Source organism: Carassius auratus, chromosome 22 (assembly GCF_003368295.1).
Source record: "Carassius auratus strain Wakin chromosome 22, ASM336829v1, whole genome shotgun sequence".
NCBI classification, from domain to species: Eukaryota; Metazoa; Chordata; class Actinopteri; order Cypriniformes; family Cyprinidae; genus Carassius; species Carassius auratus.
Window position 1 is genome coordinate 6,107,822 of NC_039264.1, and position 27,920 is coordinate 6,135,741.

Here is a 27,920-nt window from a genome sequence, read left to right on the forward strand (position 1 = left end):
TCGGAAAGCTCAGCCCTCCACAAATCCACATGGCTATGTCTGTATAAAGTGCCATGCACATTCACAACATAAGACTGTGGATTCACCTTTCCTAAAAACCAGCCTCTCCTCCACCGGCCCGTGTGGTCTCCTGGCAGGGGTTTCATTCTGATGTGTTCGCCGGCATTAAGCTCTGGGAGGTCTTTGGCTCTCGCGTCATAATGGATTTCATCGTACGCTATTTCCCCCTCAGTTTCTCCGAAACTTCTTCTACCACCTTGGGGAAGAGCAAACTGTTTGCCATGGGAAGTCCCATCCTAAGTCTACGGGACATGAGTCGCTGTGCGGGACTGCTTTCTAATCCTTCTGTGGGTGTGTTTAGCCAGTAGACAATTGCTAGCCATGAATCTGTCCCGTCGAGCTATGCTCTCTTACGTAGTGATTTTACGATCTTTACTGCCGATACAGACTTTTCCGTTAGATTGGGGTGCTGGGGTGAAGATGTTACACGAACAAACCCCTCATGTCCTGCGAATTTTCTTTACAGCTCACAAGCGAATTGCGGCCCATTGTCAATAATAACTTGATCCGGCTTCCCGTTACGTGAAAAACTGAACTTTACAGTGTGTGATGACTGTGTCTGCTGTCAGATCTGGCAGCGGATCAATTTCACAGTAATCCGAGTAGTGGTCCACTATTATAAGAAATTCCCTGCCATCATACGCATACAGTTCCAATTTTCCAGGGGCGGACGAGAATCTAATGGGACATCATCATTTCTCTTTGCTGCTTGAGTGCATACTCGTTACATGCAGAGCAGTTGGCCACATAATATTTTATCTCACCTCTCATATCAGGCCAGAACAGTTTCCTTTGCCTGTCTGTAACAGGCTTATCTTCCAATATGAGTGGCATGAATGTGAGTCAGCATTTCTGCTCTCAGTGCTTTCGGTATAATAACGCACTGACCTCTGAATAGCACATAATTATGAATGTTCAGTTCATCTCTGAAGGGCCAGTACTCGTGCACCAAGAGCGGCTCATCATCTTTGGGCTCTGGCCAGCCAGTTAGCAAGATCTTTGCCAGCACCTGCAAAGCCCCGTCAGCTTTTGTCTCGTTACAAATTGACGGAGACTGGCGTCAGTCACGTTGAGGTGTAGTGCTTGATCTATGCATGAGAACACAGCCTCGGAGCTTTATGATGCTCACAGCACGTTGTAGTAGTGCAGGCTCATTGGACACCTGCTTGTTAAGCGCTGCTCTGCTCAGCGTATCACTTATGTACATCACCACGCCAGGCTTTTACGCAACATTCAGGTTGTAGTTTTGCAGCTGCAACATCATGTTTTGAAGACTTTGGGAGCACTCAGGAGTGATTTCTTAAAAATCGTCATGAGGGGTTTATGGTTGGTTTCAGCTGTGATTGTCTCCCTGCCATATAGATAGTGATGAAACCTCTGACAAGCGAATACTATGCTCAAGTATTCTTTCTCAATTTGGGTATAGTTTTGTTCAGTATGAGTGTTGTTCAGTGCCCGAGAGGCAAATGCCACAGGTTGCCCCTGCTGAAGCAGACAGCAGCCCAGGCCGTTCTTGCTGTCGTCGCTTTGTATTGACACTGGCTTGTCAGTGTCGTAGTACTTCTAAACGGGCATGTCCGTAATCATGCGTTTTATTTCTTGAACCGCCTCGTCATGTTTGGGAAGCCAGCAGTCAGCGAAGTGGCTCAAACACCTCGTAGAGCCGTGGGAGAAATTTGTCCAGATATGTCACAAATCCGATGAAGCATTGAACAGCCTTCACATCCTGTGGTATCGGCATTGCCAGAACAGCTTTAATTTGTTTCTGGGTTGATCCGTAAGCCTTCTGCTGATAATATGTGTTTTTGAACTGCAGCTTTTTCTTGCTCAGAGTTTCATGGTTTTGCAGCGTTCCATTAGTGATTTTTGTCGTGATCTAACTTGGCTTCTGAGTCCGAGTCACTGCAGCCAATGACCAATATGTCATCTGCAAAGGGCTCTATGCCTTTGAATCCCATTAACAGCTTGTGTTGCTTTCATTGATAGATTTCAGGTGCCACTGAAATGTCGAAAGGAAGTTTACATCTCATCCGCCCCTTGGTGTCCGGAAAGTTGTCATAAAACTGCTCTCATTGTCCAGTCTACAGTGTGAAAAGGCATCATTAACGTCCGCCAGCCTAAACAGACATGCTTTGGAAAGTTTATACAGGATGCCCTCCAGTGTTGGCATGTGGTAATGCGATCTTTGTAATGCTTGATGATCCAGGTGTTTTGGGTCTATACATATCTTTATTTTGTCTGGCTTGGCTATGACTACCATGTTGCTGATTCATGGGGTAGGTTCAGTGGCTGATGTATCCGTCTCTCTTAAGGCTGGTTCACACGGCAGGATAATTGGGCCGATTTTAACCCCGATTCAGCCCTTCCGACAATCTTAGGATGCTCCGATTATCTTAAAATAATCTGATCAAATATTCCTGCCGTGTGTGGTGTGTTAAGACTGCTCTCCTCTGCTCGGAAGAATGTCGGGACCGCTCCGATCTCAAATCGGGGATATCCAACATGTTGGATTTATTTGGCCCGATTTCTTCTCGTGTGTGGTGTCCCCCGAGGACAAACAATCACGCAGCCTGTGGACTCTGGCGTGTAACCAATCAGAAAGCGAGGTGACGAGGCGGTGAGGAAGTACCAGGAAACAAAATCAAAACAGCCGGCGTATATAACAAATATAACAAATACAAATAAAGTCGATGGGCATAACTACATCCACAACTGCAGTCCACCAGAGTACATGGAAACGAATATATGAACGTTTATTTCAACGGTTATTAATCTGTGTAGTACGTAACAAAATTTCTATGAGATAAAACAACAACTTATCTCCATATCATGATATAGCAAGTATAGTCAATGCTCGCGTTGTCTCCACCTCTTTGACCATCGCCTTTTCTTGTTTTTCTTATGTTTTTTTTCCGTTAAAAACAAAGCACAAACTATGGCCACTGCATCCTCTTCGTCCGCCATGATTGTTTACTCTAAAGTCACGTTTGATCTCGAGGGATTTTGCGAGATTTCCCGTCTGACCTGGGAATGCTCGGGAGTCAAATCGGTTCGTGTGTGATGTGTTGATATTGCCGTGTGGCTGCACACCACACACTGAACGACCAAAACTGTAGACCCGTGATTTTTTTATCGCCGTGTGTGGGGTCTCTCAGGTTTGGAAAATCGACCGACAATTTTAAAATCGTCCCGTGTGAACCAGGCCTTATATTTATCAAGCGGATATTTTAAGGTGGGCGTACACGGTGCGATTTTTGCTGTCGTACGAGTTCGCATGCGATTTTTTTCAATCGTGTGGAAATCGCGTATTCTCGTATGGTCGCGGCTCGTATCATTTGCGATGAATTACGAGCCGAGCAGAGTGGCTTACGAGCACTTCCCGACCTCCCGATCATTTTTAAACATGTCTAAAAAGTTTGTGAGCTATCGGTTTGAATTCGTGTCATTTGTGCTGTTGAACGAGCCGATTTGTTGATTTATCTGAAGTTGACCAATCACGAACTAGGAAAACCACAGAAGAAGAAATACGAAGACGGCAGCTGAAGTCTGACAGGAACAGCGAGCGCTGTATGATGTTTCTAGCAACGTATTCCAATCAAGGGGCAAGGAACTCGACCGGAAGTTGAAGTCGGGTGGGGGCTGCCATCTTTTAGCAGAACTTCACTTGCGTTAGCATTCCCATTGACTCCCATTCATTTTGGCGTCACTTTGACAGCGAATAACTTTACATCTGAGGCGTTTAACGACTCCGTTTGTCCATTATTTATTTCTAAAGATACACGACAATGTATAAAGGGCTCCATTACCTTCTATGTTACATTATGGCCCCGTATAAACAGTTTTTGTAAAAATAGGCTAACGATTGCGTCATAACCACTCGGCTCTCTGTCGCATTACCTTACAGACAAGAGGAGAAGCTCGCAGGCAATTAACTTAATATGGCGTACTGGCGTTACATTTTAAAATGCTATACAAAATAATTAATCAGAATACTTACTCCTGCTCATTCACGCCAAAGAACTCCCCGCTCAAGCTCGCCATCTCTGCAAGATTAAAGATGGCAGTTTGCACGCACAGCTACTAGAAGATGTACATCTGTCAGACAGGTTGCTGACGTCGTCAAGCTTCGTTTGAGTCTGCGCGTCAGAAACGGAAGTGCTAAAAAACGCTAAAACTGGGCTTCATTTGTCTCAATTGAGTTCCAATGGGGTCGCTGTGTCCATTTCTTTTACTGTCTATGATTCCAATGCCTTTTTAGTTCTCTCTCCCTCTCTCGCTCACACACGCATATGTAGTTTACAGGGACTCTCCATAAACGTAACAGTATTCTATACTGTATATCCCCATACACTACCTCCATCCATCACGAAAAATGCATGTTTAAAATTTCTATTAAACACTGTATAGTATTTTTTTAAAGCCATTTGGTTTACGAGAGCACAGTAATTGTCCTCACAAACCATGTTTACATTTTAATACCCATTTCAGATATTTATAAACCATATACAAGAACACACACACAGGGTAACCAAACGTCCCGGTTTCCTATTGCTGAAAAATAACCTGTACGTGTAGGAAACAGTCACGGCTCGTATCAATATTTTATATGCAGTTATGAGAGAGGGAGAGCAGTTATATTAGGCGCGTTCCACTTGAGGCACCGCTGCACGCACAGAATGATCACCTGTATGACATCAAAGTACGGCGAGAGCGATTCGAATGCATTGGATATGTGTGGTCTCTTATCGCTCTCGCGGTAATGTCATACAGTGATCCTTCTGTGCGTGCAGCGCTGCTTCAAGTCGAACGATTCAGATCCACCTTGATGTTGTACTAAAATACAGGCTGCTCATTGACATTTGGCATCATAATATCACTACTATGCAGTTCCTAAGGCCTTCTGAATCGGGTTTCATTTATTTGGATATTTTGTGGGTGGTTGCAAGGCTGTTCTAGATTGTTGTTGGGTTATAGATTTATGTAGGGTGACCATATTTTAGTTTTTCAAAAAGAGGACAGTAGGGGGCGGGTTGCAGGCTTGAGTATTTGCTGGTGAACAGATCCAGAGCTCATTGACAAATATCTTGTTAGATGTGCTCACTTAACACTGAGTGCGTGTGATCGCGAAATCGAAAGTGAAAGGAAACAGCAGAAACGCTCATTTAAAAATATTTAAAAACACCGCATCCTGAGAGCGGCTCCCTGATGCACGAAAAATTAGATACAATATTAGAATTTTTAAAGGAGTTGACACAAGAATCGCAGGAGCAAAACTTGTTGCGGGAGCAGTGGCAATGGTCAGAGATTCAGCAAGAGGGAGATTGACCTCATACCTAATTCCCCCGGGACTTCTTAGTTTACAACAATGAGTGCAAGCTAGATTAAAGTGATTATTACGTTTTGAATATTGATTTTTTTTTTACATAAACGCATCGATTTGTTACAGGAGGCTTTTGGGTGAACTAACCCTTTCTTAAAAAACAACAACAACAACCGAGTCCTGGACATTTTTTCACGCATCGTTGTAGGTCCAAAAAGAGGACATTTCCTGGGAAAAGAGGACGTATGGTCACCCTAGATGTTTTACATATAGAAGGCCTTATTATAACCTTTTTTAAAACCTATAGTGTGGCAACATAATAAGAAAGAGAATATTATCAGCATAAGATTCTGTTTTGGCATGGTTGGATTTGTTTATTAGTCACAAATACTGTACACTCTACACTGTATAAGTCAATTCAATATAGTGCTTATACATATAGTCAAAGCACTTTACAGTATTAAATAGGAAATTAGTGTGCATTACCAAGGAAGTTTCCAAGAAGATATGTCAAACTACAATATATAACAAATTATGTACAAATATTTAATATTTACACATAAAAATATAGTTCGCTTTTTATCTCTGTCCAGAGAAATTTCCATGTTAGTGACCTTATTTTAACAATATCTAATTACATAATCTATAGTCTTAAATAGGGTAAATTCACAGCAGATTACTCTCATCCCTCCAGAGATGAACATTTGGATTGATGACTATGGTTTTCTCTGTCAGTCTGAGATGTTTGCAGACTGTAGGTTTGCTCATATTCCTCCAAGACCTTCACCACATCCTCATGACCGAACTGCATGGCATCATCCCGGGGAATATTTCCCCACCTGAATAAGAGACATGAGGTCAATTATCACCAAAAGGAAGAAGCTGAAGGTAAACATGGAAAGAAACAGGACTCTGTACCGGTCTTTCACAAAAGGGTTTACTTTGCAGGACTGCGACAGAAATAGCACAACATCCATGTGACCTAAAACAGAGAAGACATAGATTTCAAATTATGTGCATGATTAATAAATCATGTTTGGGACAGAAAGATTATTTTATGTTTGCAGAAAATGATTCTACCCTCTGCAGCAGCTATGTGAAGAGGTGTACGAGAGTCATAGTCCTTCAGCTCCATATCCATAGATGAAAGGGCAAACCTGAGGAACAATGGAGAAAGAGGGCAATGAGCCATTTATATTTCAGTAGCATTCAAAAATTTGGAGTAATAAAGACATTGTGAAGTATATAAAATGACCTTCTCAGAGCTGAGACATCTCCACTGTGGGCTGCAAACATCAGATTCACCACTGATTTATTCTAAGAAAAGAAAATACTTTTGTACATTAATTGCTGAAACTATTAATCAGTCTAAAACAAGGGCTTAATATAGGGTATCTTCTCAACGTCTGGTGTTTAAAATTGGTTGATGTGAAAGCTATTATTGTAATTTTAGATTTACCCTGTCATCACCAGACTGTCTGCGAGGGTCCTGCTTCTTCAGAAAGTGCCTCAGATTATCATAATTGTGGAAGTTGAACATAGACACCAGTTCCTTATTATGGAAGGGTTACAAAATTAGTCATTTAGACTAAATTTATGATGGAGAATTTAAAAAGGGGGTGTAAAACCAACAGGATGATAACTGAAGCACCTGACAGAAGCGAATTCCACGGACGCTGTTCCCAAATTTGTCCACAGGGGGCGACCAACACATGACACCCATCACGTTCGGCACCACCAGGAGAACAGCGCCAGACACACCAGATTTAGCAGGTAATCCAACCTGACGTGTTGGTAAATAAAGTCATATGGTTCATTACTATGACAAGTGTCAGTACGATTAAAATAATTACAATTTGTTACAAAAAGCTATCAGAAAAGTTTTTAGTATCATATTGCGTAAAAGTTTCCAATAACTAGTGGCTACACAAAATCCTAATAAATTTTCACTCTTAAATGTCCTTTCAAATAAGCTATTTTCTGAATAAAAATTATTTAAACCGGACTGAAAGTCATACAATTCAAGCCATGTAGAAACAATCCTTTTACGCACATGGAAAGCGAACTGTCCCGAGTAGTCGTACATCCCGCAGGAGTGCATGAGACTCAGCGTGTTTCGTACGGCTTCGGTGCTCAAAACTCTCTCTCCTGTGATTGGACAGATGCCTCCGTTAGCCAGTGTGGCGGCCATTACACTGCCAGACTCGCACGTGACCTCTATGGCGCACAACTTTGAGGGACAGAAAGGAAAGTCTGATGGGATTACCAGAAGTATTAAATGTTTGATTTAACAGTGAAAAAATGTCAACTGGACCTACCTGGAAATAGAAGTCCAGTGCGTCTATCATATCCGCCCCTACAGGAAAACACTGTAAAAAGGACGTCATAGCTGTGTTTGCATAGAATAAACAACACCTTTTTAGTTTGCTTAATTAAAGCATGCTAAAGTACAAACTTTCTTCTCTTTTAGGTAGTATCCTATTGCGTAGTTTCTGTCTCCTGTCTCCTTCTCGGACTGGAACCTGTTGAAATGGAAATTTGACTTAAAGGAACACTCCACTTTTTTCTCCAACTTCCCAAGAGTTAATAAATTGAGTATTACCATTATTGAATCCATTCAGCCGATCTCCGGGTCTGGGGATAGCACTTTTAGCATAGCTTAGCATACATCATTGAATCCTATTAGACCAGTAGCATTGCATTCAAAAATGACCAAAGAGTATCGATATTTTTCCTATTTAAGACTTGACTCTTCACACTTGACAGTTCCTTGATTATAACGCCGAAATTGAAGTTTAGTTCCTAACCATATCGGCCTAGAAAATCGCAACTTTTAATTTTCCACTGGTCTTAGTTCACGATATAACTACAGAAGAGTCAATCTTAAATAGGAAAAATACTGAAACGCTTTAGTCATTTTTGAGTGCGATGCTACTGGTCTAATAGGACTCAATGATGTATGCTAAGCTATGCTAAAAATGCTATCCCCAGACCCAGAGATCGGCTGAATGGATTAAAAAATTGTAAAACTCAATTTATTAAATCTGGGGGAGTTGGCGAACGATCCTATTTCCAAAAAAAGTGTTCCTTTTAAGTCAAGGTGCAAAAACTTGTGCAAAATGATAAAGTGAAAAACATACGTTGCGTTGCTGAAGCCCACATACTCCCTGCCTGTCATTTTCTTCACAAACTCCATCACCTGTGAAAGTGACTCAAGACAGTTAATTTCTCCATAGACTTGTTATAGAAAACAGTCATTTTATAGAACATACATTTTACAGATGCCTAAAAAGACTATATTTTCAAGGAATAAAATCTGTGGAAAAGAATTTCAGTCTTTACCTAAAACAAAGCTACTGTATGACTTTGTAATATAACTGAAAAGCTGTATGCACTACTTGTTTATCCTTTTGGATTTTAATAGCCTTACTTTCATTTTGATAATTGTCTACTTTTTGCAGCATTAAAGGAATAAATAATCATAGAAGTTCTCAAAAACATTAAGGTTGATTTATCTTTTTTTAAAATGGCTACTTTCCACAGGTTATAACTTACATAGTCAAACTTCTCGGCCTTGTTGACACCTGGCTGTAGAAAAACAACAGTAAAATTTCAGCAAAACTCATGAATTTTATTCTTTCTAGGCTGTCCTGAAAGCTCTGGTAACCTAGAAAGCACAAGTCACATACATCTAGTGTAAAGGGCACTTTTAATAGACTGGATTTAGTCCAGACCAGTAATACTGCTGCTCATAGCTTCACAAGGTCAGTCTGCTACACGTGCAGCAGTTGCACTGGGTCTGTCCACACAGAGCAGGATTCTGGGTCAAAGGTTTGTTAAATCAATCTCATTCTTGGCCCTGTCTGCATGCCAATACATGTGAATATATCAGTGTTTGTCTGGGAGTCGTGCAGAGCTGATAATCAGACAAACAAGAAAATACTGTTAACACAAACCTACTCAACACCAAAAAAACACACCAGAAAATATTTAAAAAAAATAAAATTTGTATACCTTAATAAGTGAACTGATGACAATTGCTCCAGCATTGACCATGGGATTATGAGGTTTATCTAAGAACAGAAAAACCACTCCACTCAATTAATGAATTAAATTATTGTTATTAATTGTAAATAAATTAATTTTCCCACCCACTTTCTTCATCTAGTGAGAGTTTGTTGAATTTGAATCCGCTGGGCTCCTTCCCTACGTAGTGGTGAATGCGCTCCGTGCCGTGCTCGTGTACAGCAATGGCGTATTCAAGCGGCTTCACGCATGACTGCAAACAGAACGGCACCTTTGTGTCTCCCACTGAGTGTCTGAAATCAAAGAGGGTATTTAAAAAAACAACAATTTCATATTTTAGAAAAACTGGCATCAGATTTATACATTCACCTTTGTCCATCCACTGTGCAGAGAGAAACACCCCAAAGATTAGGACTGAACTTGGTCAGATGTGGAATGTATTTTGCAACCTAAAAAAGAAAAATTATAGGATTGTATAGGTAGCTATACAAATAAGTGAGATAAATGGATTAAAAACATCCCTACCTGTCCATCATGTTGAAGTTTTGATGTGTAGTAAATATCATTTATTACACCCACAAATGCCTCAAATTCTGGAATGATAAACTTCCGTCTGAAAGCGAGACTCAGCAGGACTATGTTGCCACCCACACACCTGTCGCGATATTAGAAATCTTTGCAATCAGTAAATTACCAAGTATTCCTTTTCTGCAGGAAGTTTGTGAATCTGTATTGCCTGACCTCACCGAATACTCACTTTCGGAACAGCTCACGGTCCATCATGACTTCACCGGCTGATTCCTGGACAGCTTTGCGAATCTTTTCCATGCAGTCGCGCAATCTGGGGTCAGAGGTCAGAAGGCCGGTGCTTTTCACTGCCTGTAAGACGGGAAAGATACTGTTCTGTCTTTTCACAATCATTCACAAATTTACTTTGTGTAATGCCATTGTGCAATGCATTTGTCGCGCAAACATTAAACACTAATAAATGTAAACAAAACAAGACTATGAATAAACAATAATCAAACATAAACAAAATAAAAAAATCATCCTCCTGGCAAACTGAAGATTTTTATCTAATAAGAAAAAGCATCTCATTTATATTATACTGTTTATTGATTTTCATTATTAATGATTACATAACTGATGACACAAACCGGTTCCACAAAGTCTGGATAAACGTTTGTGTGTTTTGTCCCAGACTTTTCATGACCGAATCAGATTTCAGGAAACATAGGGGGTTGATGATAGTAACTGAGCACACAGCATGCCACTGAGTAAATGTAGGACCTCCCCGCTGTTGCCCATATACAGTGTTATTATAAAGTTAGCAGACTAGGAAAACTGCTAGTGCAAAGATTTTAAAATCCAGTTAAAACTTGTGTGTATATGATTATACATATGTAAATAAATAAAATTAAAATAAAAACTCACAGCAATGAAATGAGACACAGGAACTTTTTCTGCTCCTTCAGTTATAGTGTAGAAAAGCATGTCCTCTACTCCAGAGAACAGACCTTTATTGGTCACTTGTCTGTTTTAATCAAACAAAATTAGACATATGCCAACACCAGACATACTGTAGTTCAGGTATTTCAGTTTATTAGCATATTTATCAAACATTTAATTATGCATTACTGATTTTATATACTATTTGATTTATCCTATAAGTGACTCACTTTTTCGATGTAGGTAGATCCGCGGATGCACGAGCGATAAATTCTTGACTCGCGTGAATGCGCGAAGATAAACTGAACGACCTCCGCGTCACATTCTGACATGTTGAGCTGCTTTTTGCGATGTCTTTCGCCAGTAAACCAACAACTCCGACGTTAGTCAGTCGTAGGGTCCTGAAAGATATCATCATAAGACAAAATCTAAAGTTTCAAGCGTTAAAAGGGGAAATCAACCTATTCCGTGTCGCAAATAACGGTGTCCAGAGTCTCGCGCGGCTATTTGTTTTGAGGCGCATGAACAGGTGCGCGTGGAATCCGGTGAACGCCAGAGGCACTTTATCAACACCGAGGGCAAGTCCACTGTCACGGATTACTAGATAACTATAACTTTACTGTTAAAACATCGGGGGAGGAGTGACTTCATGCCATGACGTTAGACAGCATGTTTTGAAATGTTTATAAGCTTAGGCTACATTTCATTCAAATCATCATAGCACAGAACAAACAGTTTAATGAATGATTAATGTTCTCTAAGAGGGATTTTAAGTAAATAAATATGATACATTTTAAGTATATTATCTCAGGACTTTTAAAGAGTATGCTAGCTGTCCTACTGAAAACAAACAAACAACAACATCAAAAACGAAAAGTGCTTAAACCAGTCCATGTAGGTTTTATGGCGAGTTCAGCTTGAAACAGTAAACCAGCATGCTGATTTAAGCAGTTTTTCTTTCTTTCTGTGAAGAGATTTGTGCACAGAAAATGTTCTTATAACATTTATTGAATCATGTTTATACAGTTATATTAACTCAATCTCCCTGCAAAACAGTAATTCTCACAGTTTCGTACAAATATAACGCCAAAAGTCAAAGTAGGTGGCACTTTAGCAACACATCTACATTAGATGACCAACAGGCAAAACTGGTGATGCAGTTTCAAGGCACATTGTAACTATGTATAATGGTTCATAAATATACAAAATTACTGATAATGTTAAGTTACCAGATAACTTTGCATCATAAATGCACTATTAAATTCACAGTGTTTATAAACTCTAGTTACTTCTAGCACATTTCGACTGCTTGGTACGACTCGGCTTGGCATGGTTCAGTATGGCACAGCACGGCTCGGTGTGCGTTTCCACTGCAGTTTAGTACCGCTTTAGAGTGGGTGCGATTATTCTGTTTGTTTTGACGATTTGTGCTACCTTGTCAGATTTTGCTACCTTCAATTTATTGCGATAAAGCGGAAAGTGCGATAGCGAAAAGTGATATTAATAAGGTATTAATAAAATATTAACTTGTACACCTACCCCTTACAGTACCATAAATACTAATCTGATCGGTAGCATTATTTGTCAGCATTATTATTATTTGTTGAAAAAATTAGTCATTACGTGTTGTCCCATCTAGCTCTCACTCTCCCATCTCCGCTCCTCTGCTATCAATGAGAAGAACATCTGAACGTCCTCAACTGACAACGAAACAACCATTTTTGGGGTTGTTAAAAAAAAGGTTCACTCGTTCAAAACAGTTACGTTCGATCTCTTTCGCTGGCAGTGGTTCTGTTGTGTCTCTGTGACGCAGGTAGTGACGATTCTCTCCAGCCAATCAGTGATCAGTTTAAGAATCATGTTTGGTAACGGTACGTTTACTTGGAACCCCAACCGAGGTGGTACTAAAAAACTTACCAGGTGCTGTATCCAGTAGAAAACCCCCCAAAAGTGAACCATACCATGCCATAACAGGCAGTGGAAAAGCGCCATTAGTAAGACCCAAAAATAGAGTGTCTATAGTGTATCATAAGAGGGAAATGAAATATAAGAGTTAAACATATGTGGCCCAAGATTACTACCAAATCTAGACACTTTTTGCAGGCTTTGGCAACACCAGCTTCAGCGCGATATCTACAACACAAGCAGGCATGTAAGACAAGGGAATCCACAAGAGCTTGGCGTCCCAGCCTGCGCTGTAGCGTGTTCTTGGGTGGACGGCCATCAGGGCATGTTCCATGCAGTTGGTCACTTTACTGAGGTCAGAGTCGCATATGGTGTTCATGATCAGCCTCTGGATATTGATGTCTGGAGAGACAAAGAGTGTCTAAATAGACTATACTCTTAAAAATGAATGTACGTCACTATGATTCAATGTAGAACCTTTAACATACTTGGAACTTTTCAATGCATGAAGGGTTCTTATAGTGGAAAAAGTTTATTATATGTTCTTCACACTGTGGTGCTTTAAACAATTGTTCACTGAAAGATTCTTTGGGAAACCAAAAATGTTTTTTTTCTGTTGCATTATAAAATGTTTATTGTCAAGACTATTGAAAGAGAATGGAGAAATGGAGAAAAGTAGTAATTTGCGTAAATAGCATACATTTATCCAAGTATTTGTCTCCATAGCTCTCCTTCACTTCAGGGGTCAGTTGGTTCCAGAGGCGATGAAGTTCCCTCTCGATGGGCTCTAAGCTGGTCACCTGAGTCTTGAAGAAACCAGGTTCAATGATGCACACATTGACCCCAAAATTTTGGATATCCCTCCTGAAATTACATCAAAAGGTATTCTATTAATAATAAACGTAGAGGTGGTTTCAAAAGTCAAAACTGCTGGAAAAAAAGACAACAACTAAGTTTTGATTGAAGTGTGATACCTGAGACAATCAGAGAAGCTCTCCACTGCGAACTTTGAGATGCAGTATCCTCCGCCGTTAGCTGCCACTCTTCCCAACACTGACGCCACATTCACCAGTCGTCCACGGGCCTTTTTGACCAGAGGCAAGAAGTCCATGGTCATCTCGATCATGCCAGTCATGTTGACTTTAAGCGTGCTTTGGAAGTCTTCGATTTTCATCCACTCTGACGGACCCATGGGAAGGGAGCGTCCTGCGTTGTTCACCAGACCCCAAAGTCCTAGAAAGTTGCGAACAAATATGTCACACTTGTTTCTAAATCTTACTCTGAGGTCTCACCTGAAACAAACCTTTATCTCCAACTTCTTTTTTGGTCCATTCCAAAGCCTTCTGAATGCTGGCCGCGCTGGTCACGTCCAAGATGCAGGTCTTCAGGTAAGGTCCTGTCGCGCTCTTCAGATCTTCTGCACCCTTTTCCGTGAAACACCCGGCTAGGACGCGAAAACCACGTTTGTCCAGGCGCTTGCACAGTAGGTATCCGAACCCAGAGTCGCAACCGGTCACAAAAACGTGTTTCTCCGAGACCTTGGTGATCTCCAAGTTGTCCCGGTAGAACCACACCAGAACCCATAGCAGCACAAACGCACCCAAGACATATGTGCATGTGCAATTGTTACTGTAAGCACAAAATGCATACAAACTGTATGTAGTCTTTGGTTTGTTTGCTTTGTGTTTTGATTTTAATCAGACACATTCTTACCTCAAGTACTCGTACATCGTTTCTGCCGCCTGAGTGATTCTGCGAAAGATGTTTTGTAAACAGTTGCTTTTTGGTAGAATGCCAATGACGTAAAAGAAAGAAAAAACACAACAATGCAGGTGTAATTATGAAGCGTCAGGATGCAATCCCAAAATCCAACAAAAACCAGTTCAAAAAGGTACTGTGAACTACCACTAAAAAAAAAAAATTCCACAAATTGACTCAGAACTGGTAAGACCTGTATGTTGTGATGACGTCTTTGGAGGCTTATCGAACATTATTGACCCATGCACACTGCTCCTCTTGGTTCTAGATTATGCAGTCACAGGGCGCTAACATGAGTAACACTGTTGTTTTTCAGAGCACATGAGAAATCTTGAGCTAAGGCTCTTATGAAACAAAGGGAGCCTTGGTATCAGCGTAACGGTTTAGAGAATGCTGTTAAATTGAAAACCCTGTAAAACCGAAACACAAACCCTATTAGCTACAGCGACTAATTAGTAAAGAGAAAGGCTGAGGATTCATCTCTCCGCTACAATGCAACCAATAAGACAAAACCAACCATTTGAGCTTCTATATGCACATTAAGCTTTGAGGTATGTACGCTAATTAATTATTGAAACAAACAGGGCTGCATCAAATATTATTAATGTGCTTTCTGATATTAATTGCATAAATTTGTATATATACAATACTTTGCAACTAATTTCCAGATTATATGACATTGCTAAAGAATCTAAGTGGAAATAACCAAAACTTCTAAACCAATCATACCATAGTCCCGAAAAATAAGAATATGTTTTAGCAAAACAAAAGTCAATTATTTTAACAAATGTCGTAGTACATCAAATTAATACTCACATTAACCTGATTAATAATTCAAGATAATTACATTTCACATGTTTTCAAGTAAAAAATATATTTTAAAAACAATACCCTTTTTTGGTAAATAAAAACTTATTTAAAAATACACATTTAAATACATATGAATTCACTGTCATTGAGGATAAAAAACAAGAAATTCTTCTTCTATCAGATAAAGTCGTCAGTTATCAGAGTTACCTTTTCCCTTCTTGGCTCTGGAGCTGGAGGTCCTGAACGTGTTTGGTGAGTGATCTGAAGTGGGTCTGCGTCTTTATCCCTAAAGCTGATTCTATCAGCCAGAGCCACAATTTCTAATCTCCAATCCCACTGTATTGCTGTTAGGCCTTTTTTTGTGTGGCTTGTGTAAGCGTGAGCCACAAATAGCTGGGCTGGGAGGAACTTTTGAGGAGAAATATGCCAATTCGCTTTATTTTTAGGTTAATCGAATCGGTTTTTGGGAGGTTGACAGGACACTTAGGCAATGACAGGAGCATCCAGTGATGCCAGACTGGGACATTTTTGTCTACAGTAGTTTTAAATAATTTCTATTTTTGTTCAGATGATTATATGTGAAGTTTTTATGGCCTCCTAAAAATGGAGAGACTACATTAAATATGAGTACTTATTTAAAAAGAAACAATAATAGTTAGAAATTAGAATATACAATTATATATCGTAAAGATCTCTGTGCAATTGGTAAAATGGTCTCAATTTCCCAGCAGTCACTTGTATAATGAAAACTTCTGGAGAATTATGTGTCTTCCTCAGGGTCTGGTGAGAATGTTTTTCCTTCTCCGGCCCCGGTGTGAACCTTGGATCACAGAACCAGACCAAACCAAATAGGCTTTTATATTTTTACAACTAATTTAATAAATACTTCCTTGCTCTGCTCGGGACATAGTAAATTGGAACTGAATTTAGTTCCGAATTGGATTCACATCCATCTATCAAAAATGGTAAAAAATAGTCTTATAGACCTAAAACCATCTTATGCAGTCCCATGGGGCCAACATGTAAAATCTGGATTTAAACCAGCCACATTCTGTTCTTACTATCCATTTTCTTAGTTTTACATTTTACTCTGTCCCCTTATGTTAATCCTGAGGCTGAAAGCCCTTGTTGTAAATGTGGATTATGTAGCGTCACAGTGCGTGCACGGCTTAACACGGGTTCAGTAAAAATTAATTAACAAACTGTGAAATCCCACAAAAACGTATTAAATCTATTTTAGCTCACGGTTACATCTATAAAGCTAAAAAGAGGCAGGAAAATCGTGTAATCCTGGTTGCTACTATATGTTAATTTCTGAGACCGAAGGGAAAACACTTGTCAAATGTTGGTCAAAACAGTTTGTATGAAGTAAGAAGCAGGACAGTGTTTCTGTGAAGGTGAACTTTTGGAGTTAAAATGCTCCACCGCAGCAGTTATAGCACTATAGATATTTTTTATTATACAAGCATATTATGTAAAATAAAAATAAAAATGAACCAAATCAGAAATAAACAGCTGTTCCAGCAATTCTTTACTGGAATAGATGAGACACAGAAGTCTCAAGTGTCCCAAGTTTCACCAACATCTGGTGTTTCTGCTCATTTTGGAGCATCAGAGTCCATCCAGTCATGAGGATGTGGGCTGAACCGGGCCTTTGTGCACGTACTCCAGAGCTGTCGCGATCGTCCGCATGTCCATCTCGATACTTCTCGCCCAGTTCTCCACATCTCCGATTTCCTGTACAGGAATGATCTCTCATTAAATCTGCACAGTTCACCAGTTGCAACACTAAATTCACACATGAATCCACTTATAAAAGAGATTGTGTACTTTTAAAGCCTGGTTGAAGTTCTCAACCATGTTGATCCACTGGGCCGTCTGCTTGGCAAACTGACTGGCCTGAACCTGCAGCGTCTTCACCTCATGGTCCAGCTTGCGTTGGTTGACGTACGCCTGCGCCACCCTGAACAGAGATACTTATACATTACAATGGCTTAAAGGAATAGTTCACCCAAAATGAAAATCTCAAAAATGTGCTAAGATGTAGATGAGTTTGTTTCTTCATCAGGTTTGGAGAAATTTTGCATCACATCACTTGCATTCCTCTGCAGTGGATGGGTGCCATCAGAATGATTCTAAATGGCTACAGTAATCCACACTTATCCAACTCCAGTCCATCAGTTAATACCTTCTGAAAAGCTGCGTGTTTCTAAGAAACAAGACTATCATTTAGATGCTTTGACTTCAAACCGTCGCTTCTTACCAAAATACGAGTCCATAATCTATAATATTGCTTTCTCCGGTGAAAAATCTCAACTCCTGTTGTCCTCTCACATCAAAATCCACTGACATATTTGTTTAGAATGGTTTTGGACTGTTTTTATTGTGCTTGATCCATGCAGATTTCTCTCCTGATTCAGACCAGATGACTTTATCACCTGAGAAAGAAATATTTTGGCCAGAAGCAATGGTTTAAAACTAATTCTTACAAATGCATTGTTTTTCTCTTTACAAGATGTTAATTGACACACTGTTTTGGATTCTGATGGCACCCATTCACTGCAGAGGATCCACTGGTGAAGAACTGATGTGATTGCTAAATTTCCCCAGATCTGTTCTGATGTAGAAAGAAACTCAGCTACATCTTGGATGGCCCGAGGGTGAGTAGATGCTCAGCATTTTTTATTAATGGGTGAACTATTCTGTTTGCATAAAATCTGTCTGTTCCAAGAACAATTCTCCGTTGCATCCAACCATGCAACTCTAATCTGCTTTCTCAGAATTTCATCATAACGTTCAAACAAAGACTGAGATTATGACCAAAGTGATCACATGAACTGATCATATAATCCTGTTAGAGTACCTTTACAAACATATAAAACTGTCGACTCACCCTACATTGAGATGATCCACCAGGGCTTCTGTTAAACATGTTGCAGCTGCTATGGCCTCTCGTCTCCGTCTTTCTGTACCATATAGAAGCATTTTATATAAAAAGAAATTTTTATAATAATAATAATAAAGCAATAATTTAATATCAAGTGATTTTGTTTTGATTTGTTTTTTGTTTGTTTTTTTTGGGGGGGGGGGGGTGGTTGTTTTTTTTTCCATTACTTTCATTTCAAGTAATGAAATACATATATTAGGATTAATCACGATTAATCGCAGCCAAAATAAATGCTTTTGTTTACATAATATGTGTTTATACTGTATATATTTATTATGTATATATAAATATACACAAATTCATGTGTGTACACCATTTTTCAATCGTTGCTAAGAAGAATTTGCGACTCGAAAAAAAATGAATAACGAATTTTATTACTTATAACATTATATCAGCTCCATCTTTTCTTAAATACATTTGACGGACAAATATTAAAATGCATCTTTATCTTGACACTTAATCTTATATCAAAAGGCCTATCAGTGCTAGTCGGTAGAGATCCACAGAAACACAAACCTTGTAATTCTTTCCTTTCGTTTTGTTTCGCTTGGTGTTCTTTTAATAAACGAGAGAGCATCTCGGCTATTTATTGTGAACGAAAATAAAATATGTTCATTTGATAAAGTCAATTTTCTCCAAACGTTTTGGCAGTCCCTGGATTCACATGATCAGTCGTCTCGAAAACATACGGAAAGCGCGGAAGGACAGTACGTACATGATATTTTTTAAACGACATTTTCAAAATAAAAGTTTAGTTAAACGATTCAAAATATATATATATATTATATCACAGAGTGCTTACAGCTGGCCTACTGCACTTGACTGAATGATAAAACGATCTTATAAAAATTTATTTTAATCACAAAATGTTTACTATATCTCAATTAATTGCATCCAAAATAAAACATGTTGTTTGCATAATATATTTGTGTGTGTTTTGTTCAGACTTATTATGTATGTAAAAACACACGCTCATACATTATATTTTGAAAATATAAAAATGTATATATTTATATTAATGTATATTATTTCTATAAAATATATTACATATTAAATATAAAAGCATAACGTGTTTTTTATGTGTGTATTTATGCATACATAATAAATATACACAGTTAACACACAAAAACGTTTATTTTGGATGCGATTACTTGTTTAACAGCACTACGTTATATTTAATACTTTTTACGTGTTTACCGTGTTTTGAAGGGTTGCTAAGACGTCGCCTTTCTCGTGCACTAATGGAACTGCAACTCCCAGAATCCTTCACTCACACGTAAACATCAACCCAGATGATGCTACAACTGGAGCCTCTGAAGAGCTTCCCGTGAAACAACACAAAGGAGCCGCAGAGACGCCGCTTCGCTCCGGCTCGGCTTTGTTCGGTTCGGCGGTGCACACCGATGAAGAGCGCGTGTCATGAGTGACGCAGACCGGAGAGACGGACGCTGTTCCTGTGCCACGAGTGGTTTCTGCAGCTAACGCGGGCCTGAAGGAGAAGATGTGGCCTTCATCTGTCAGTCTGTTCTGCTCTCAGAGAGATCAAGCGATGTAGCAGCAGCTGGACTCAACGACACAATGAACCGGAGGAAGTCTCGGAGTCTCGGAGCTTCTTCTCCGCTCAACGGACTCGGAACACAAGGTGCGTCTCATCGACTGCGATTAAACATTACAGCTTTTACTCAAGTAGATTTAGAGTTTGATAAACAATTAATGGGATTGAAAAAGGAGTTTTGATCTGTGCTGTATGTTAATACGTATGAAACAAGAAGTTACAAGTAGCTATATAAGAACATTCAATATGTATAAATACAATAAGTAAACGTATATATACATAAATACTATAATACTTTGTTTACTGCCAGGTAGATGCATTTAAGAATATTAAATATTATATATACTCACACACACATTAATATATACATGTTTATTAATAAATATATAATGTATAGAAATTAATATCTTTATCTATCTTGCTATAAATAAGTGTGTGTCTGTGTGTTTGTGTGTGTGTGTATATATACACATATATATTCTGTGTGTAATATATGTCTACTGTATATATACATTTTATGCATATATATATATATATATATATATATATATATATATATATATATATATATATATATATATATCATTTAGTTAAACAGACAGAAATTTGGGGGATTTTAGAAATTAATAAATGTAAATAAATATAAATAATGTATATGAACATGAATATATTTCTGTATGTATAGATACTTTTTTTTGCCGGGTGTGAGAGTGATTCATTTCTGTCTCATAATCCTTTAAATATTTCTGTGGGAGTTTCCTGTGAGTAATTTTTGCATCTAAAGGTGTTGTGCTCAGCCTCATTATATCGAATCTTAAGCACTATTCAGAACAGTTTTGCAGGATTTGTTGTGCACTCATTATGTAGTGTAAATCTCTAACACAAACCGCGTCAGATGTCTGGGACGTGACTGCAGTTTGTGTGCCAGGCAAAAATAGTTCCTTTCTGAACAATATCAAGCCTTGTAAATGTGCCGTTCCTCTGGGAACATCTGTTGAGAAATCAAAAACCACTTGCACAAATAAAGAGCAGAGGTGAAAGATGTCAGTCAGCTTCTCAGTCTCCGGCGAACTCCGTGATCCGTGTAGGCCGTGATCTGTCCGTGTTCAGATGTTGAGCTGCTCCTCATGTTGACAGATGCAGAGTCCAGACGGAAGAGGAAGACGACGGAGATCTGGCAGGTGCTGAAGACGAGGCCCGTGGACGTGGCCGCTCTGAGACGCATGGCCATCAGTGAAGGAGGTCTGCTGAACGACGAGATCCGCCGGCAGGTGTGGCCCAGACTGCTCAACGTGTCCGAAGACGACATACCTGAGCAGCTCGGTGAGAGAGAGAGAGAGAGAGAGAGAGAGAGAGAGAGAGAGCACGGTCACCTTCTGGACAAGATATACATTCACTAACATGCTTTAATGTAGTCTCCTACAACCAAACACCTCATTCTCATCTCTGTAATGTGAAGAATTTTTTTTATTATTATTTAATTAGTATTAAATATAGTCATCGTATCATTTTTAAATATTATGAATTGCATTAAATATAACTAAATTTTCAAAATATTGAAACATCTTTTATTCATGTTCAAGGTAATCAATCACAACTTCAACAAAAATCTTCAACACAAAAAATCACCTCTATAATGTAAGAAAATATTTGTATTTGATTACTAAATATAATCTACTTTTAATTTATTAATTATAACTTAAGTATATTATTTTAATAATTTGTTAAAAATATTTATACATCATTTATTTATGTTCAAGATAATCAAGTGCAGTAGCCTCAAACGAAAAAGTCTAATTTTCTTCACTATAATGCGAGAAATTGAATCTATAATTTATTCATTAGAATTTAAGTATATTATTTTTATAATTTTTTCAATATTTATACATCTTTTATTCGTTCTAGATAAATAAGTGCATATTTATCACTGAAATGTGAAACTATTATTATTGTTAATATTAAATAAAATACAAATATACAAATGATTTATTAATAGAATTTCATTTTGTTATTTACTATTTATATATTTCAGTCTTTTTAACTTCACAATAATACATTTTCATCGCTGTAATGTGAAAAATATTATTTAATTAGTTTTTAAATATAATCTCCATATAATTCAATAAATTCAACAGAAAATCGCATTTTCTTCATTGTAATTTGGAAAATATAATAAGAATAATACTTATTAAAATAATTGTTAAACATTATTAAATAAAATAATGATTATTATTATTGAAATAATTATTATTCAGATATGATTAAATATAAATAATATAATTATAATATAATTTAGTTATATTAATTATTATTTGAAATGTAAAATATTTATACATACACATTTATATGCAATTACCTTAAAAAAAATCTACTTCCCATTACTGTAATGTTATACATATATTATTATTTACTAATGAATGTATATAATATTCATGTACTTTATCAAACATCCTTTAATTATATTATTTTCATTTACATATTTATTATATGCACTTTAAATTATTCTGATAAAGCGAGAGAAAAATAGCATGCCTGTAGTGTAGATGTAAATCTGGTGTTTGTTTGCAGAGCCGGTGGATCGAGACAATAACAAGGACTTCACCCAGGTGCTTCTGGATGTTCAGAGATCCCTGCGGCGCTTCCCTCCAGGTGAGCAGCGCCTCCTCCTGGGCTCTTCAGCCGCTCTCAGTCGTGTCTAAACTGCTGTGTGTTTGTGACACAGGGATGCCAGCCGAGCAGCGCGAAGGCCTTCAGGAGGAGCTGACCGATATTATCCTGCGGGTGCTGGTCAAAAACCCACAGCTGCACTATTATCAGGGATACCATGACATCGTGGTGACCTTCCTGCTGGTGCTGGGGGAACGACTCGCCACTGCCCTGGTGGAGAAACTCTCCACTCACCACCTCAGGTGCACCAGCAGCACACAGACAAGAAGAGATGCACTTACACACTCACGTTTTACTTGATTTCATTTTTAATGAGAATTTTTTTTTTTTTTTTTTTTTTTTGAGATTCAGCAAAATTCACCACAACCCCCCCCCCCCCCCCCAAACAAAAATTTGCATTATGATTACTGTAATGTAAAATATATATATATATATATATATATTTACTTTACATAATCAATATTTTTTTTATTTTTGTTATTTACATTTTTAAATATTTATACAACATTTATTTCTTCTCAATAATGAAGCGCAGTTATTTCCAAGAAAAAAAAATATTTGAATATATAATTATTATAAATATTATATTAACTTAGAATTTATTCATTATAATTCCTTTTTTATTCATTATTATTATCATTATTATTAAATATTTAACATTTTTTATATTATTTATGCACAAGATAGTCGAGCACAATTACCTTTGACAAAATCTCCTCCTTATTACTGTAATTTTAAATATATATATATATATATTATTATTATTATTTAAATATTATTCAATTTAACGTACAAACAATATATTAAATATAATTTAATTATATTAATTACATTAGATTTCCTTTTTGTTTGAAATAAGGTCATCACTGTAAAAATATATTGTTATTATTATTAAATGGTAATATAATTGCATTTTAAAATATTTATACATATTTTATTTATACATTGCTTGTATGAGCATTTATTCTGAAAATAAAAATAATTGCGTCATTTACTGTATTATAGATACAGTATATATTTTTGTTTTTAATATCTGCTTGATATTTTTTGTCCATTTCATCTACATGACAGGGACTTTATGGACCCCACTATGGACAACACCAAACACATCCTGAACTACCTGATGCCCATCATCGAGAGAGTCAACCCTGAAGTGTACGACTTCATGCAGCAGTGAGTACACCTGGTTTTATGTTTGTCTGCATGTTTTTTTATTTTATTTTTTTACCACATTCATCCTTCTGTAACTTTAACATCATCTCTTGAAAGCATGATTCTTTATTGGCTTGTATATTTTGAGATAAATGTGTATATTTCGTCTGCAGAGCCGAGGTGGGCACTATTTTCGCGCTCAGTTGGCTCATCACCTGGTTCGGACACGTGCTGTCAGATTTCCGTCATGTGGTTCGGTTGTATGACTTCTTCCTGGCCTGCCATCCGCTCATGCCCATCTACTTCGCTGCTGTGGTACGTTTCCGTTTGTCTTCTGAAGTTTTGAGTCTCTGGTTTCTGATGCTCTGTAGAAGTGGGTCAGCTATTTCAGGCATGAATCAGGCTGTGTTGTTCCGTCTGAATAAATCATTGACACAGTCTGTCATGTTGAGAACATTTGTCTTTTGTACAGTAATGTACTGTGTTCTGCCACCTGCAGTCTTCAGAAACCTGATGTTTACTAGAAGTAGGTCAGGGACTAAATACTAATAGCTTTATATAGAGTCAATTCCACCAAAATTAAAAAAAGAAGAAATTATATAACCCAGTTTAGGATCATTAAAAATTTGGTTTAATATTTTAATATAAAAAAAAAAAATCTCATTGTAACATTAGGTATTGTTTTTATCATTTTTAAAAATCTCATTGATATTACCATAGCATGAAGTGAGACATTAATATATGAAAAATAATCATTATTACTAGAACACAAAAAAAATCTCATTGTCATTACAGTAACACAAAATAGGTTGTTTTTTTTTTAAATGTCATTACCATATTGCAAAAAAACTCATTTTTTCTATAGAATAAAGTAAGATATTTTATATATATATATATATATATATATATATATATATATATCCGTAGTGAGATGCTATTTAATATTTAAAAAATCGTGTTGTCATTACCATAATGCAAAAAATATCGGCGTTATCACTGTATGTTGAATTGAGATATTAAATACTTAAAAAAATATATATTTTTATTATTATTACTATATATATAATAATATATAGTAATAATAAAATAATAATATAATTCCTCATTATGTAAGTAACATAAAATTTATATTTAAACAAAGTCATTACCGTAATGCAATTTTCATTAGATTAACTTAAAATTAAATATTTAATATTTAAAAAAACATTGTCAGTCTCATAATGCACTCAAAAAGTATTAACATAACATAAAACTAGACATTGTTTAATATATTTAAGAATAATTATCATTACCATAATGAAAAAAAATTATAATCAAAATTGTTTATTAATTAAAATATTAAATCATTGTCATTACGTAACAAAAATCAAATCATTACTGTAATGGAAAAAAAATCTTATTGCCTTTATATTAACATAACATGAGATATTATTTTCTATTAAAAAATATGATTATCTAACGTAATTAAAAAAAATCCCATTTACATTAAACAAATAAGATACTTGAATCATTAACATTTTTCATAGTAATTATCATAATGCAAAAATCTTATTCTCATTAAATATTTTCTAGTAGTAGCGTAAATTCAGATTATATTTAAATTTGTAAATACTAATTTGTTTGTAGTTACATAATAGTAGTATCTGTTTTAATACTAGTATGAAAAATCTGTTTTAAAGTGTCAAAATGTTTGAAAATGTTTAAAGTGACTTGACAGTGAGATTTTCACATTAGACTACAGATAAATAAAATTGACAGATTTTACGTAATCATCATACATTCTCTAAGATCCAGCAGAAGCTCAAGCACAGTCTGACTATTTCAAAGCAAGCGTCCTCCTGTCTGTTTTCAGATCGTGCTGCATCGAGAGGAGGAGGTGTTGGACTGTGAGTGTGACATGGCCATGATGCACCATCTCCTGTCCCGCATCCCACAGGACCTCCCGTACGAGACGCTGATCAGCCGCGCCGGAGACCTGTTCGTCCAGTTCCCTCCGTCTGAGCTGGCCAGAGAGCGCAATCAGCTGTAAGCCCGTCTCCCTCGCTCTAACTGTTTTCCTCACAACAAACCACAAACCACTGTCTTTTGTCCAGGACGGCCGTCTCCACCTTCAAAGACTTCGAGCTGGCGTCGACACAGCAGCGTCCCGACACAGTGCTCCGGCAGAGACGGAAAGAGATGCAGCAGCAGCAGAAGCGTGCTCTGGAGGCGCAGCGAGGGACCGTAGCAGTCGTGCAGCCCACGGCGCGCCGCTTCATGCGTCTGGCGGTCATGGGGTTGACCGTGGCGCTGGGGGCCGCCGCTCTAGCCGTGGTAAACTCTGCCCTGGAATGGGCTCCGAAACTAGACTTGCTCTTCCCGTGAAGGAGCCCAACCACAGCGTCTCAGTTTGAGGAGTTATTTGAGGACTGCATATTGTTATTTTGCCTTTGTACTTGTCAGACTAATGAATAAAATATCGTGCAGATAGTTACTGTAATTAAACAAGATTGTTTTCCCCCCTTTGAATGAGGTGAGGATATTGAGCAAAGTATATCACTTCCTTCAGGATACGAATGAAAATGTGTCCTGGATGTACAGTGGAGGTACGTACTCTTCACGTCTCGAATATGAAACACGATCTGAGCAAATTTATGTGAAAATAGTTTAAAAACATTATTTTTGTCTTTCTCATAAAGATTCAATTTTGCTGATTATTTACTCACCCGAAGGCCATCCGAGACTAAGATGGGTTTGTTTCTTCGTCAGGTTTGGAGAAATGTAGCATTGCATCACTTGCTCACCAACGAATCCATTGAAGTGAATGGGTGCCGTCAGAATGAGAGTCCTAACAGCTGATTAAAAACATCACAGTAATCCACACCTCTCCAGTCTTGTGAAGTAAAAAGCTGTGTTTGTAAGAAACAAATCTATTAAGATGTTTTTAACTTTTTTTACTAACTTTTAACCGTTGCTTCCAGCTACAATCTAGTCCTCTACTCAAAATATTGCTATCTCCAGTGAAAAAGTTGAATTAGGAGAGTAATATGGACTCTCAGGAATATGGAAATGAAGGATTCATATTTTGGTCAGAAGCTGTTTAAAGTTAAAAAATGCTGTGGATTATTGTGATGTTTTTATCAGCTGTATGGACTCTCATTCTGACGGCACCCATTCACTGCAGAGGATCCATTGGTGAGCAAGTGATGTGATGCTACATTTCTCCAAATCTGTTCTGATGAAGAAACAAACTCATCTACATCTTGGATGGACTGAGGGTGAGTAAAATTACAGCAAATTTTTGATTTGGGGTTACGATTTCTTTCAAAATTCATGTACATTATGTTTTTAACAGTTTATCAAACATTTAGTTGTACATTGCTCATAATACAATTTTCATCCAAACTGTCACACTATGCAACAATTTAATGTTGATAGTTGGAATTTTTCTTTTAAAATTCAAACTGAATGCAAACCATTTCATAAGAATGTTTTTTTTTTTTTTTTTTTTGTGAACTAACAGTTTCGTAGGGTTTAAAAAAAGAAAAAAAGTTTCCATAAATTGTCAAACCAAATTCAATAATAATTTGCACAAGTCTGCTTATATAAAAGTCCGTTGTAAAGCTTTTTTCCTTTATGCGACAATTTATGTTTGAAATTCACGTACAAAAACAACATTCAAACAAAAACAACCATTCAAAATAACATTCATATGGAAATCAACCATTTCACAAGAGCTTTTTTAGAAATGTATTTTAGAAAATTTTCTCAACTTGTGGTTCATGATCGAGATAGCATGTACTTAGCTAAATAAAATAAAAAAATAGATATATCGAGACCAAAATATTTTTCGAGCCCTTGTTTGTAGGATTGGAAATTGAATCTGGTTGAGGACCCCTTATAAACAGGAATATTATTTTATTAAGTGTATGTAAAGTAAGGAAAGAAACGATTTATGAAAGCATATAACGACCGTCTTATGTTCATAGTTTTCATGTTATTTGAGGTTATTTTTTCACTACATTTCAGTTTTTTCTCTCCGAATCATCTTAATTACAGTATGTATGTAATAAGTGCTGATCTTAGATCATAACGTGCAATTTTCACGAATCTCAGCTGGAATCGAAACCACTTCTGAATAACTTTAGCTGATGAACAAACTTGAGATTTCTTGATTGTTGATTGTGTAATCGCTGAACGTGAATTTGGTAGCTACACTAATTGATCTCCAGATGGGTGTTGAATCATGGCACATTGTTTTTTATTGTTTAAATGCTGATCGTTTTCATTAA

General features: G+C 37.3%; 4 protein-coding genes across 7 annotated transcripts; 1 reads left to right on the plus strand and 3 right to left on the minus strand.

Annotated features, from left to right (window-relative positions):
• Positions 1 to 5,733: 5,733 nt before the first annotated feature.
• Positions 5,734 to 11,311, minus strand: LOC113039513 (glutaminase liver isoform, mitochondrial-like). 2 transcript variants are annotated; one of them, XM_026197405.1, is made up of 18 exons: positions 11,086 to 11,311; positions 10,841 to 10,940; positions 10,164 to 10,285; positions 9,932 to 10,061; positions 9,776 to 9,855; positions 9,536 to 9,699; positions 9,395 to 9,453; positions 8,936 to 8,968; positions 8,521 to 8,579; positions 7,836 to 7,902; positions 7,699 to 7,749; positions 7,434 to 7,610; positions 7,032 to 7,163; positions 6,840 to 6,932; positions 6,636 to 6,697; positions 6,461 to 6,537; positions 6,299 to 6,362; positions 5,734 to 6,219 (listed from the first exon to the last, which is right to left on the minus strand). In XM_026197405.1, exons 1-18 carry the CDS (start codon positions 11,271 to 11,273, stop codon positions 6,063 to 6,065), a joined length of 1,815 nt encoding a protein of 604 aa, XP_026053190.1. In that variant the 5' UTR covers positions 11,274 to 11,311; the 3' UTR covers positions 5,734 to 6,062. The 2 variants fall into 2 exon arrangements, with proteins under 2 accessions (XP_026053190.1, XP_026053191.1); XM_026197406.1 differs by lacking the exons at positions 9,395 to 9,453; positions 9,536 to 9,699; positions 9,776 to 9,855; ... (2 more) ...; positions 10,841 to 10,940; positions 11,086 to 11,311 and adding an exon at positions 9,070 to 9,228.
• Positions 11,312 to 12,356: 1,045 nt separating this feature from the next.
• On the minus strand, positions 12,357 to 15,687 carry LOC113039514 (retinol dehydrogenase 7-like). 2 transcript variants are annotated; one of them, XM_026197407.1, is made up of 6 exons: positions 15,536 to 15,687; positions 14,474 to 14,539; positions 14,064 to 14,389; positions 13,735 to 13,993; positions 13,461 to 13,624; positions 12,357 to 13,162 (listed from the first exon to the last, which is right to left on the minus strand). In XM_026197407.1, the coding sequence occupies exons 2-6, from the start codon at positions 14,488 to 14,490 to the stop codon at positions 12,942 to 12,944; spliced, it is 987 nt and encodes a 328-aa protein (XP_026053192.1). In that variant the 5' UTR covers positions 14,491 to 14,539; positions 15,536 to 15,687; the 3' UTR covers positions 12,357 to 12,941. The 2 variants fall into 2 exon arrangements, with proteins under 2 accessions (XP_026053192.1, XP_026053193.1); XM_026197408.1 differs by having other exon boundaries at positions 14,474 to 14,512; positions 15,536 to 15,655.
• A 1,093-nt stretch (positions 15,688 to 16,780) lies between these two features.
• LOC113040640 (biogenesis of lysosome-related organelles complex 1 subunit 1) lies at positions 16,781 to 18,964 on the minus strand. The gene is made up of 4 exons (XM_026198926.1): positions 18,792 to 18,964; positions 18,222 to 18,294; positions 17,159 to 17,291; positions 16,781 to 17,065 (listed from the first exon to the last, which is right to left on the minus strand). The coding sequence occupies exons 1-4, from the start codon at positions 18,850 to 18,852 to the stop codon at positions 16,955 to 16,957; spliced, it is 378 nt and encodes a 125-aa protein (XP_026054711.1). The 5' UTR covers positions 18,853 to 18,964; the 3' UTR covers positions 16,781 to 16,954.
• A 566-nt stretch (positions 18,965 to 19,530) lies between these two features.
• LOC113039515 (TBC1 domain family member 20-like) lies at positions 19,531 to 26,440 on the plus strand. Of its 2 annotated transcripts, none has more exons than XM_026197409.1 (8): positions 19,531 to 19,917; positions 20,968 to 21,153; positions 22,399 to 22,479; positions 22,553 to 22,739; positions 23,569 to 23,670; positions 23,823 to 23,964; positions 25,502 to 25,674; positions 25,743 to 26,440. In XM_026197409.1, the coding sequence occupies exons 1-8, from the start codon at positions 19,854 to 19,856 to the stop codon at positions 26,011 to 26,013; spliced, it is 1,206 nt and encodes a 401-aa protein (XP_026053194.1). In that variant the 5' UTR covers positions 19,531 to 19,853; the 3' UTR covers positions 26,014 to 26,440. The 2 variants fall into 2 exon arrangements, with proteins under 2 accessions (XP_026053194.1, XP_026053195.1); XM_026197410.1 differs by having other exon boundaries at positions 20,974 to 21,153; positions 25,743 to 26,013.
• Positions 26,441 to 27,920: the final 1,480 nt, after the last annotated feature.